Below are 14,010 nucleotides of genomic sequence, written 5' to 3'. Positions count from 1 at the left end.
TTACATTCTCATCTACATTGCATATAGTCAATGGGAACTAAGACAAAGTCAGAGGGTGGAGACACATAACAGTTAATACTGAATACATTAAGTACCACCTGGGCCCCCTCTGCTCCAGTGCCCCCTAGGAGCTGCTATGGACGCTATGGCTATTTCTACACCCCTGGTCTATGTACAGAATAACTGGAAGGAGAGTTTTAGAAAACTCATTTGAAAAAATACATACGAGTAGTCCACCACACTCGAATAGTCACATTTAGATCAATAAGAGGAAAGATATCAAGAAAAATGTGTGAACTCCTCGTGCACTCCTCGTTTGCAGCCTACTGAACCGTTATAAGCCCACAGGATGGTGCAGTCGTGCCCAAATGCCCTATATCATATTGAGGGCTCAATAGTGGCATTTTGCACTTGTGCCCTGCTTTCTTTTTACCTTGGAGATTCTTCGTTTTGCAAAGCCTGATGAAGGGTCTATTCTGACCCGAAAGAGACTAGTGTCGTTGCCTGAACTAATATGCAAAGTGTACAAAGATTTTTTTTTGTCTGAAATCAACACGATTGTACGATTCCTGTTGGAAGGATCTACCCTTTGTCTTCAAAACGTTTTTGATGCAAAAGTCTTTTAACTGAATATTTAGCATTTTTGACATAATGAAATGGACACCAATATACCGTATTTTTCGGGCTATAAGATGCTCCTGACGCACATAGGTTTAGAGGACAAAAACCAGGGGGAAAATATATCTACTAAACCTGGTGCATCCATGGTGAAGGGGCATCTTGTGGATTATGCCCCTTTGTACCTCTTGTGTCCTCCTGTCTCCCACTCTGTCCTCCTCTATGCCCCTTTGTGTCTCCCGTGTGTCCTCCTCCATGCCCCTTTGTGTCTCCCTTGTGTCCTCCTCTATGTCCCTTTGTGTCCTCCTCTATGCCCCTTTGTGTCCTCCTCTATGCCCCTTTGTGTCCTCCTCTAGGCCCCTTTGTGTCCTCCTCTATGCCCCTTTGTGTCCTCCTCTATGCCCCTTTGTGTCCTCCTCTCTATGCCCCTTTGTGTCCCAGTGTGTCCTCCGTTTGTCCCCCTGTGTCCTCCTCTGCATGGGCACAGTACAGAGAGTCCCCGACACTGTGGCAGGTTGGAGGTTTGTATTGGCAGGCGTTCACAAGTCTGGGACTCCCTGTATTTGGACTGTAAGAAGCAGTGACTTTTTTCCCCACTTTTGGGGGTGAAAAAGTGAATCTTATAGTCCAAAAAATACAGTAATTGTGATTGTGTTTTTTTGTGATATCTGCCCTCTTGTTGATATATACATAGCTAAAGCCTAGGCACAAAGGTGGGGACCACACAGGCCCGCTGTAAGGCTTTGTACGTAGCTCTCGGTATTTCAGGACAATATAGAGTTAGAGTTCCATACCTGTGATGTTGAGCAGCTTGGGCAGAAAGCGGTTCCAGAAAGTGCAGGTTTGGACCCGTAATCCCTGTATTGTCTGGTAGGGCTTATTGTTCAGGGCCAAGTACTTCTGTTCGGTCCCGGTGTAGAGGGGCCAACGAGAAAGACGGGATTCACTGCCATTGTTGGGGTCTCTGGTAAAGGAAACAAAAAAAATATTGAATGACAACATGAATGTGGAAAAGAACCTAAACTCAACCCAAAGAACCCCAAATTACTTCAACACCTCAACTACACCTCCACAGCCCCGGGTAAAAGTGCGCGATTAGGTGATGAACACTTTATGACGTGCAGCAATAACGGCCGTCACAGTGGATCGCAGGAAGCTTCCATCCCCGGGAGTGTGATTGACGATGCGAGCGTCCAGGACCATGCAGGCGCAGTAGCCATCCACTCAGAGCCAAAAACGATACTCAGCCATCGCGGGGGACCGGAAAATTGTTCCGTGACGACGTAGGCACGGGGTGGCTGCAAGGGGCTGGTAGAAGCCCAGGTAAGTTAAACTCTTTTTTTAATGTTCAGTTTAGGTTCCCTTTAAGTGCAACTCTACCAGCTAATCGAAGCACAAAACACTAACTTTGGAAAGTATAAAGGATTGTCGACGTTTACTCTTGCTTCTGATGAGTGCTCCACACTTCCTCACTTGATCTGACCCACTTTATGGCTTTGAACCAGTCCACACCCGAAGAAGAAACTTCCGAAAACGTAATAGTAGTTTTCTTGCAAGTTTTCAGAAGTTTTTTCTTCAGGCGTGATCCAGAACTAGTTCAGAGATGGGGCCAAGGCCAAGGCTGGAAAACAGCAAAGGGACTTCAGACAATTTTTTAGTAGAGATGGCCCGAACCGTTCGCCGGGCGATTCTCTCTGGGCCCTGTACTACTTCCGGGTCGCTATGACCCGGAGTAGTACGCCTGCGCTGGCCCGGCGGTGCAGGTCCTATATCGCGCTCCTGTTGCCGGGCACTCTCTGCGCATGAGCGTGACGTCACTCATGACGTCACGCACATGCGCAGAAAGTGCCCGGCAACAGGAACGAGATCTAGGACGCGCACTGCCGGGCCAGCGCAGGTGTACTACTCCGGGTCATAGCGACCCGGAAGTAGTACAGGGCCCAGAGATGCTGAGATGTTCGTTGGCGAACGGTTCGGGAACCGTTCGTGACATCTCTATTTTTTAGTAGGGCTAGTACTACATGTACCTTAAAAGGTAATGTAACAAGACAACAGAGAACAAGGTGTTCCCGCCTGCAGTGACACAAGTGGACAGGAAACCCAGAACCAGTACAATCTTGATTCTACTAAATTTTTATTCTATTTTTTTTATATCACTACAAAAAGCTGACGGAATGGAAGACGGGATGGATTATTTCAACTACTGTATCAGAATTAAAACTTGATTTAGTTTGGTTGGAAATAGGCAGAATGAAACATTCTTTCTCCCGTGTGCAGAGGAGGAATAATCGTTTTGGCAGAACACCTCTAGGCTATTTTTACGCATGGTGCATTGCGATTGTCCTGCAGCAGGAGAGCTCAGGGGTGGGAAGAGTGCAGAGTGCGCTGACATGGTAATATGAGTAGCACCGCCTTCCTCTCGCTTTGTGCCGCAACTGCGATCGAGCATTTACACTTACTGCATTGCCATAGACTTGCACTGTTGCATAATTAGTGCAGCAGGCATGTATCATGCAGCAACACACTGCAGAGTTTGCGGAGGCCTTGCGTCGGTTTCCCTACTTCTGTCAAACCACACTGTGTCGCCACAATGTTTAAGTTTCCGTAGACTTACATTGCCCTCGTGACAAGCTGCGGTGGGGGAGAGTACAGTGACACGATGCGATGCAGTAAGTATAAAAGTAGCCTAAAGCTTACTAGGGATGGCCCAGCCTTGGAGAACTCATGGAGAAGCACATGATCAGTTTGATCAGCTGACAGATTTGTAAGCCTCTAATTTGCTGGTCATGATCATGTGTTAAACCAGGAAGTCATCACAGCAAATCAGAGTCTTACAAATCTATCAGCTGATCAAACTGATCATGTGCTCCTCCATGAGTTCACCAAGGCTGGGCCATCTGTAAAGCTTACCTGAAGTGGCATGATGAGAAAAACATAGGTACATGTAGTACTAGCTCTACTAAAAAATTGTCTGAAGTTCATTTGCTGTTTTCCAGTGCAGCAAGAGTAAAAAAAACAAAAAACAAACAAAAAAAAAACCTACAGTTGTTTTCATTATAAATGAGCTTGTTGAACAGCTTATCAAATTCAGCCCGTTTCCTCAACAGGAAATGGAATCCAAAACAGTTGAGAAAGAGTGAGAGAAGTCTTCTGATAAAGACAGGCGATGACATCACTGTTTTGTCACGTTTGGGGTGGGGTATTAGGGATAAGATTGGTATATAAAGTATGTGAACTATATGTGTTTGTAACCACACACCATGATAAAGGGGGAACCCGAAACAATTGTCGGCTGTACAATCTTTGTGGAAACATATGGCTCAATAAAGAGCGTGATTGATTCTAAAGTGGTGTGCTGATACATTGGATTGTTTCTGATAAAGATTAAAGGGAACCTCCGGACTAAAAATCTACTCAGCAGCACTGAAAAGGCTTGGTGTTTCTTTAACAGTTTCACAGCATCAGAACTTTGTTTTTCTTACCAAAGCATCATTTTTAGCTGCATGTTTAGCTAAGCTCCGCCCATCAAAGAAAACGGCCCAGGCTATTTTTTTTCCCTAATGCTGTGCAAAGCATGATGGGATTTCCTATGTTGTTATTCATGTTGCCTAGCAACTGGGAGTGGTGATCAGCACACAGGACAGTTGGAACTGTGTCTCATGCTCCCAGTTACCTCCTTTCAACTAAAACCATGGCTGCCCTCATGAAATCAAACATTTGCTTGTTCTTTTAAAACAGGGTGGGTATTTTTAATTAACATAACTAATGTAATTTAATGACAGTATGTTTGTTTAGGCAGAAGTTCCTCTTTAAGGAGCACCTGCAGAGGGCTCAATAATAAAAGTAAAGTCTAACATGTAGATTTGGAAGTACATTTTTGTTACTCAACCCTTGCCCACAATCTGGTAAAGGTGCTGAAACCCCACCCTCGAAGCTTTGCTGACTCAGCCCCCAGCCTCTGTGGCCACACCCAGCTCTTTTGCCTTGGCCCGCCCCAGTTCAGCTCTAGTTCATAGGCTTCACATATGGAGTCTGAATTTTTTTTCCTTTTAAAACATATTGGCCCATATGCACTACACTGCAGTTTTCTCCTAGGTGATATTTTCACACCTTGTCATGAAATATATTTTAAGCCACCAGCAAACAAAAACATACTCAAATTAATTTTGATAGTACTTTTCACCATGTCTTGGGTTCTTTTTGAATTGTGAAATGCTTAAAGTGGACCCAAATTAAAAATATAAGATTTCAGAAATAAAATCTATTTTCTAAATTATAAAAAATAAATAGCAGCCTTTTTTCAGCTGCATGATGACAAATATAAAATATTTTACATTTATTGGAGGAACCCCTCCCTTCAGAATCCGGCAGACTGGTGGAGGAGATAAGAAAACAAAAACAAAACACAGGCTGCTACTGATGATGTCACAGGGGAGGTGATCTCAGCTTGTGTGAGATTTCACATAGACGATGCTCCTGTGAAGCAGGGTAGCTGATGACAAACACACCCCTGATCTATACCTCCTACTAAGCTCAGAAGTAATGGCTGCCACCTGTTTAACCCCCTAGTTATGAAAAGAGAATGGTAAAAAGCATGCACTGAAATGCTCATAGGCTTTAAAGATAACCTAAAGGCAAAAAAAAAAAAAATGAGATAAACTCACCTGGGGCTTCCCTCAGCCCCCTGCAGCCGATCGGTGCCCTCGCAGCTCCGGTCCGATGCCTCTGGATCCGCCGGCGAACACTTCCGGTTTGGCCGTCATCGGCCGACAGGCATGGGAACGCGAGTGATTGTTGCTGCCAGGAGGTCGCAATAGCAGCATAGGGGGCGATAAACAGGCTGGGAACGCGAACAATCACTCGTGTTCCCATGCCTGTCGGCCGGTGACGGCGAAACCGGAAGTCGTCGCCGGTGGGTCCAGAGGCATCGGAGCGGAGCTGCGAGGGCACCGATCGGCTGCAGGGGGCTGAGAGAAGCCCCAGGTGAGTTCATCTCATTTTTTTGTTTTGCCTTTAGGTTCACTTTAAGGAGTGTTTATTTATCTTTGTATGTGACAGAGTGGTGCAACTAAATATTTTGAATTAAAAAAATGTTTTGGTTTGGGTCCGCTTTAAGTTATTTTAAAGAGAATATGAAAATTATCTCCAAGGGGCTAACTCAGAAGAATTTTTTTTTTTCTTCTCTTGGACCAAGTTTGGATATTTGTAATGTAGTGTGCGTTTTTGCTCGATTTTGATGGACATATGTCTCATTTCTAACCAGGAAGAGCCAGCTGACCTTAGAATACTCTGTGAACGTCTTGACTTGCTGCCAGGGCCGGTTCTAGATAAAATGGGACCATGGGAAAAGTAGTTAACATAGGTCCCACCTGAAGCCCCTCTCCCCCAGTATAGTGGTTTTAGATGCCCCCACCCAGATAGCCGTATTAGGTGGCCTTTCCTCCTGTCCCCACCCTTGATAGCATTAGGTTGTCCCCCCCGAGCCCTGATTTGTGACTCTGCCACAAATCGGGGCCTGAGATACAACCACCATTAAAGCGCATCTGAACTGAGAGTGATATGAAGGCTGCCATATTTATTTCCACTTAAACAATACCAGTTGCCTGCCTGTCCTGCTGATCCTCTGCCTCGAATAATGTTAGCCAAAGACCCTGAACAAGCATGCAGATCAGGTGCTCTGACTGGAGTCTGACTGGATTATCAGCTTGTTCCAGGTGTGTGATTCAGACTCTTTTCCAGCCAAGAAGATCAGCAGGACTGCCAGGCAAATAGTATTGCTTAAAGGATACTGGAGCTGAAGAAGTCTGTGCATCTAATGGACTAAATAATACACAACTGTAGGACTGGCGCCAGGTCTCCCCCCAGGTTATAGTGATACCCGTGGCTCATGCAGAGTATAGTGGCAGCGGAACGTACTCACCTGTCCAGCCGGTGTGCATCTTCCGGTGTCCTTCTGTCTTTATCTTCATCGGCACCACCGTACTCACGGTTCACGGAAAGGGGGCGCCAGCAGTGAAGATATAAGGACACAGACAGGGAGGAGCGTGCAGGCCAGTCGGTTGAGAGCACTCTGCTGCCGCTACTCTGCAGGGGCCCCGGGCATCCCTGTTAGCTTAGGAGTGGGAGAAAGCTTGGTAGGAGATGCTCCAGAAGACACCCCAGCACCATGAAGACATACCTGGTTTAGAATATTTTTTCTCTGGTTCACCTCCTTTAAACCTAGGTGCGTCTTATGGTCAGAAAATATTGTATTTACATCTCACTGACAATCCCTACTAAATCCCTACTCATGAGCAATAGACAGTTTTTTGATGTGTCACAATGAAGATCAAACTGGGCTTCCATGTGAAGGCCTAAAAATGTGTAAACCATAATTATTCACACCATCACTTGAGTTTTTTCAGATCGATTGGTTTTGAGCAACTTTATCTTTTCACCCCACACAGTAAAATGAGTGTGCACTCACCCAGTCCTTGCAAAATTAGCCCAGTATTTCATCACCCTTCGGCTCAGATCAGCCTCTTGTTTGGTGTAGTTGAGTTTAGGTTCGAGAGGAAGTCCAAAGACAAACTCAATCTCGTAGCCATGTGGAACTCCCATCCACTGTGGCCAAGCTAGGTTGGAGGCTCTGTGATCAAAATAATAGGCATAGACTTTGTTCCCAAACTCGAACACTTTTCCTGCAAAATGAGAGACAGGACAGATGACATTGTGGTCTCCCACAATCTGGTCCATGGCTTCTCTGTTTTTAAGTGGGGCATGTTCGTCTGTCCAGTCTGTGTACTGCATCACCACTGCTTCCAGTGCAATGTCGTTGGCGTGTGGGACGCTCATCCTCACTCCACCAAGGAACTCTTCGCGAGTGATCAAACTCTCGTTGTTCTTGCTGAAGCCTGGTGCTCCATATAACAGGAAGTAGGATCCTTCATTCTGATTAACGCCCACTATTAAAGGGCATGGCTTGAACTTTCCCATATTCACAAGGGTTTCGGGGGCTTCTGGGAAAAAGTCACCGTCAGGCACTGGTACAAAGGCAAAGCGGAAGACACTTGGTGCTGGAAGAACAGAGAATTCATTGTCAATGAGCTTCTGTGGTGGCTTTGATCTTAGACAATTCAACAAATCTGAGTCATTTCCCAGTCTGCAGTCCAAAAGCTTGCCCAATAGCTCTGCTCGGCGGCGACTCTCTTGGGCTGTAACAGTAGCCCATGGGGTATTTGGAGAACCACTCTGGAGTATGCCTTTGGAGAACAGAGGGTGGCTGCCAGGAGAAAGGACATGCATGCCAACTGATGCTCCTCCAGCGCTCTCTCCAAAGAGGGTGACTGTCCTAGGGTCTCCTCCAAAGAATGCTATGTTCTCTTGGATCCACTGTAGTGCAAGACGCTGGTCGAATAAGCCCACATTCCCTGGCGCATCGGCACTTCCAGGTGTCAACGTCAGGAATCCAAAAGCTCCTATGCGGTAATTCATGGAGACTACTATGACATTTTCTGCATGGCACAGATAACGTCCATCATAGACATCCAGAGAAGACGACCCGCTGTAGAAGCCACCACCATAGATCCAGACCATAACTGTGGCATTAGAAGGACGAGGGTGAGGAACCCAGATATTTAGATACAAGCAATCTTCACTCATTGGCCTGTTAGGGTTCCACATCTCCATCCCAGAGAAACCTGGATAAAGGGTATCAAAATACTGGTAGCAAGCATTAGGGTAGGCGGTTGCGTCCCACACCTCGTTCCAGGGCTTCTTGGCCTCCGAGCGTCGAAATCTTAACTTGTCCACTGGAGGCTCACCGAACGGAATCCCGAGGAAGGCGGCGACATGACTGTTGAGGACGCTTAGCCTCGTACCTCGCACTCTGCCAGAGCGGGTGGTAACCAGGAGCTCAGCATCGCTCTGGCCGAGTGCCCGAGACAGGAGGAGAGAGAGGGTGCAGAGGGCAACCGTGGTCCAAGACAAGAAGTGCATGACTGGTCCTCACTGAATTTACCTAAAGGGGGCAACAGAGACAAAAAGAAAAAAAAAAAACAGGAGAAAAGTTAAAACAGCTGGTCAGAATGTCGGAGTACGCACAGCTTCATAAACTGAAAAAGGGAATTAGCAGAGAGGGATAAACAGAGCAGAGAAAATTTCCAAGAAAGGACAGAGGCGTAGCGATAAGAAGAAAAAAATATGTGCAACACAGATAAGAGGAAGATAGAGCAATGTGGTAGTTTAGTAGTGAATACAGCAAGACAGTAGCACTGGCCATAGAAAGTAAACACTGGTCTGAGATAAGGGTACGATCCAGCTAACAAATGTTTTATTATGCTTTTCCTGCCATGCCCCATACACACACATGCTCATATTACCCCAGGCTGAATGTTTATACAGTATAAAGGAGTTTGCATCACTGGCCGTTAATAAAATTAAATTCCGCTTGTTAAAGTGGACCTGAACTCAGAACTTCCTCTCTGCTCTAAAAAATAAGCAACAGCATAATAACCTTTAAAGAAAAAAACATTTATTTGTTACAGCTGATACAAATCCTGTAATACATGTGCAGTGTGTGTACTTTTTGCTTTCATGGAAGCAGACATAGGAATAACATCCTATGCTTTGGCGAGGCAGTCAGATGACACAGCTGGGAGATCAAATTACAGATCTGCTTATTCACAGATGAGGGGGGATTAGACAGGCTACACTCTCTAAATACATACAGAGTGCATCGCTCTATTATTCCTTCTGTCCTGTGCTCTTAAAGGACCACTATTGCAAAATGTAAATACATCTAAACGCATACAAATAAGAAGTACTTTTTTCTGGAGTAAAATGAGCCATAAATTACTTTTCTCTTATGTTGCTGTCACTTACAGTAGGTAGTAGAAATCTGACAGAACCGACAGGTTTTGGAGTAAGCCATCTTCTCACGGGGGGTTCTCAGGGTCTTTTTATCTTTCACAAGCAAATGGTGGTTGCTTCATCCAACTGCCAAAAAAAAGTGTGAGGACAGCAGGGAGGGTGGCCAGCATCTTTGTATAAATCCATTTCAGGGAGTGTCTTTATTAAAAAATAAATACCATGCTAAGAATCCTCCATGAAGAGATGGACTAGCCCAAAACCTGCCAGTTCTGTCAAAGTTCTGCTAACTACTGTAAGTGACAGCAACATAGGAGAAAAGCAACTTATGGCCCATTTTACTCCGGAAGAAATATACTTATTATTTTTATGTGTATCATGTATATTAAATTTTACATTTTTGCGCGTTAATGGTCCTTTAAGAGTTCAGGTCCACTTTAAAAGAATTTGCTATAGGGTCAAGGTTTGTGCACAAAAACTATCTATAACAAGTACCTTGTCTATATATCTTATCTAAAGTTTAGTTTACACAGCATATCTAGCTGCAAACAGCTTAAACAGAATATGATTATATCATTCTGTGATACAATGACAGCAGCCATGTTGTTTGTAAACATTACACAGAGGCAGGCTTATCTGCATCTTGAGCAAAACAACCTAATCCCTCCTCCCCTCTGCCTCTGAAATCTCTGGCTAGTAATACCTCCTCCTCCTCCTACCCAGACTGAGCTCCCATGAGCCCTTGCTACTGTCTGAAAGTGCCTTGGCTCTCTGGAAACCTGTGGGCGTGGCTTGTTTAGTTTATAGGGAATTAAAGTATTAAAACAAAAACAAAAAAGTATTTGGCTTGAGGAATGCCCTATAAACAATAGGAAAGGCACACAATTATGCAATGAGTTCATCTCGGATCCATTCACAGTGGGACGTTATGAAGTCTTATAACGGAGCTTACCGCACTGCAATGCTAATCCTATGGGCCATTCACAGTGCGATGTTACAGTTGCATTAAAAATGTTGCGTTATGGTAACTCCCTGCCTGCAGTGTGTTACTTCTTAACGCAGACACGGTGCGACTTTAACGTCGCATTAAAACGCAATGTCCCACTGTGAATACAGCCTAAAGGGAAGCTGTAACGAGAGAGGGATATGGAGGCTGCCATATTTATTTCCTTTTAAACAATACTAGTTGGCAGTCCTGCTATCCGGCAGTCTTTGGCTGCAGTAGTGTCTGAATCACACCCCTGAAACAAACATGCAGCTAATCTTGTCGGAAACAGGGCTCCACATAGCTGCTGTATTTGAATACTGCTCTGAGCATTACTCCAGCGTCTTGATTCTAAATCAGTTTTGTGCTGAAATCTCTCAGAGATCAAGCCTGCAAACTGGTACACTGAACACCGGGGTTTCCTCTGGGCGCTTCAGTTTCCTCCCACATCCCAAACACATACAGATAAGTTAATTGGCTTCCCTCTTAAGGGCCCATACACCTAATGATTTTCCCGCCGATATACAGCAGATTCGATCACTGTGATCGAATCTGCTGTGAAATCGTTGCACAAACGCAAACGATTGATTTCCGTCCGAAATCAATCGTTCCCGTCGATTCCCATTGAGCCGCCCGTGCGGAAGATTTTGCTTGATCACAGGTGGGTCGGAAGTGCGTCGATAGCGGCAGCACCACCACAGATTGCGATCGGTTTCAGGCTGAAATCGATTCACATTCTGTTTGCAGTAAAGGCAGCCATACGATCTCTCTCTGATTAGATTCGATCAGATAGGGATCTGTCAGTTGGTCGAATCTGATGGCAAATCGACCAGTGTTTGGCCACCTTAAAGGTACGTAGACACGTCTGATATTTCTGAACAACTTGTCGTTCAAACTGGCTGTTTGAACGACACTTTGGAGTGTGTACGAACGATCGTTAGACTGATAGCAGGAGTCTTGACTGATCCGCTTAGTGGATCCGTGGACTAACTGTCGTTCAAAGGACAGTTAGTTCCATACATGTGTACAAAGGATTTGTTCTTTGAAAGTCTATTAGTTTGACACTAAAAGACAGTCAAACAACAAGTCGTTTGATCAGGCATTTGATCTGGTCCATTGTTCTATCCAGTCTATGACCATTCAAAAGACATGCAAATTAACTGTAATTAGCATTTTAAACATTTTTTTGTCGTCTGTGTGTACAAGTGTCTGAACGACTATTTGTTTGAATGACACGTCGTTCAAACGTCCGGTTTGAAGGACAATCGGGCATAAAATCAGATGTGTGTATGCACCTCAAATTGGCCCTAGAATACGATACATACATTACACGATACAGACATAGACACATGACTATGGTAGGAATTACATTGTGAGCTCCTTTGAGGGACAGTTAAGTGACTATAACTATATACTCTGTACAGTGCTGCGGAAAATGTCGGCCCTATATAAATACTTAATAATAAAAGTTAATCGATTTAGAAACAATCACTCGCTGGAGGGGGCTGTCACTGACCCGTGTATAGACAGCATCATTCAGAGACTGCGTACAATCCTTGGACACAGAGCACCAGACCGCTGTCGGGGAATGTGTGTAGTTCTGATCTCCCAGCAGGAGACTGGCTTACCTTATCCTCCTTTGCCTTCTCCTCTCTCTTACCCTGCGGTGTCTCTGTCATCCCAATAGCCACACAGCAGCTGTGACCTGTCCATGCACAGGCAGGGAGTCACAGCTGCAGGACACCAGAGGAGGCGGGAGCAGAGTGATAGGGAGGAGAAGTGGCGTCACTATCTTATAGCTCAGGGGTCAGGAACCTTTTTGGCTGAGAAAGACTTAAACCACATATTTTAAAATGTATTTTCCTGAGAGCCATACAATATATGGAAATAATGTTTCAAACTGGGACAGTACACTCACGTCCCTGTTGCCATGGTGATGTGTATACAGTTGATCCGCCGGGCAGCGGAAGTGTCGGACACGTCTTCAGTTTCTCTTGGGTTTCAGCAACATCAGCAATTTCCCAGAGAGCCAGACAGGAGAAATACCGACTAACAGCTTGTACAGTTAGCTAGATGACTTGGGGGTTCATACACTTTGTAGGACGAGATCCCCGCACTATGATTGGCCCAATAGGCTGCCTGTCAAGTATTGACAATTGGAGCAGCCGTTCGTTTTGGGGTAGCGCGAGTAAGTTAGTAGTGCATGCTACAGCAGTAGAGTGCCTCCTTTGAAAATGTTACTTGAGCTGCCACAGTAAGCTGTGCAGCTTGAGCAGTGTAGCTTAGTAAATCAACCCCCTACTGATGTGTATGTGAGCCAGATGCAGCCATCAAAAGAGCCACATCTGGCTCCTGAGCCATAGGTTCCCTACCCCTGTTATAGCTGAACAGGCATTACGGCGCACAGGGGTTTTTGGTGCAAGGTCAGTCGAATAATGACTATTCCCCCTCCGAGTTGTTGCAACTAGCTATCGATGGATCCCCAAATTAGCTTTACTGCTATAGCCACGCCACGTTTCGGCGCTATGCCACACTAGCGTCAAAACGTCCTGATTCGAGACAACAGACAAGACAAATAACATTTATATTGTGCTCTTCTCCTGGCAGATTTAAAGCACTTGAGCTGCAGCCACTAGGGAGCACTCAGTAGGCAGTAGCAGTGTTAGGAAGTCTTGCCCAAAGACTCCTTACTGACTACATGCTGGATTACTGAATAGGAAGAGCCGAGACTCAAACCCTGGTCTCCTGTGTCGGAGAACCCGAGGTGGGTTTGTGAAATCCAACTAGAACACAGAGGCACGTTCTGTATAAAATGAGCAGCCTCTGTGTCCTTACATTGTCCCCCCACTCTCCCCCCCGGCTCTGCTGTCCCCCATAAAAAAAACCCGCCAGGCTAGCGACACGCAGATTGTCGCTAACCTGTTATTTACCTCAGCCTGTCACTCACCGCCACTCCCCCGCCTCCTGTATAGCACGGCTCCCTGCCTGTCCCTTTCCTCCCTGCCTCCGTAAGCTGATTGGAGGAAGGTTACAGAGGCGAGGAGGGAAGGGACACAGGCGGGCAGCAGCGCTATACAGGAGACGGGGGAGCGGCAGTGACTGACAGTCAAATAACAGGCTAGCAACAATCTGCGTGTCACTAGCCTGGCGGTTTTTCAAATGGGGGACAGCAGAGCCCGGGGGGGGGGGGGGGGAGCCTGGAGGCCCACTGTAAGGACACAGAGGCTGGTCATTGTATACAGAACGTGCCTCTGTGTCCTAATAAAATTTCACAAACCCACCTCAAGTTCTCTTTAACCAGTACTATCCAGCCACCACCACCAACTAGTTTTCTCTGGGGCTGCCTTCATTATAGCAGCCACTTTCCCTAGCATGTAATGTTATAACTTCAGATTCCCACATCAGAGCAAGTGAGCATTAAAACGGAAATTGACCTTTTGCTGAAAAGAAACACCATGCATTCAGTTTAAAGGATACCCAAAGTGACATGATGAGATAGACATGGGTATGTACAGTGCCTAGCTCACAAATAACTATGCTGTGTTCCTTTTCTTCTTTCT

The 14,010-nt window shown here is 45.6% G+C and overlaps 1 protein-coding gene across 5 annotated transcripts in view; it reads right to left on the bottom strand.

The window, feature by feature from the left end:
• The window catches only part of ACHE (acetylcholinesterase (Yt blood group)), a 163,690-nt gene that overhangs the window by 39,754 nt on the left and 109,926 nt on the right, over positions 1 to 14,010 (bottom strand). For all 5 annotated transcript variants that reach the window (XM_068274096.1, XM_068274094.1, XM_068274093.1 and 2 more), the window contains 2 exons: positions 7,085 to 8,617; positions 1,413 to 1,582 (listed from right to left, as the gene is read on the bottom strand). In XM_068274096.1, coding sequence (XP_068130197.1) covers positions 1,413 to 1,582; positions 7,085 to 8,595 — 1,681 coding nt within the window. In that variant the 5' untranslated portion in view covers positions 8,596 to 8,617. The remainder of the gene's footprint in view (positions 1 to 1,412; positions 1,583 to 7,084; positions 8,618 to 14,010) is intronic.

This window comes from Hyperolius riggenbachi, chromosome 3 (genome assembly GCF_040937935.1).
Source record: "Hyperolius riggenbachi isolate aHypRig1 chromosome 3, aHypRig1.pri, whole genome shotgun sequence".
NCBI lineage: Eukaryota > Metazoa > Chordata > Amphibia > Anura > Hyperoliidae > Hyperolius > Hyperolius riggenbachi.
Note: the sequence above shows the minus strand (reverse complement) of the source record. Positions and strands in the feature narration are given on the sequence as shown.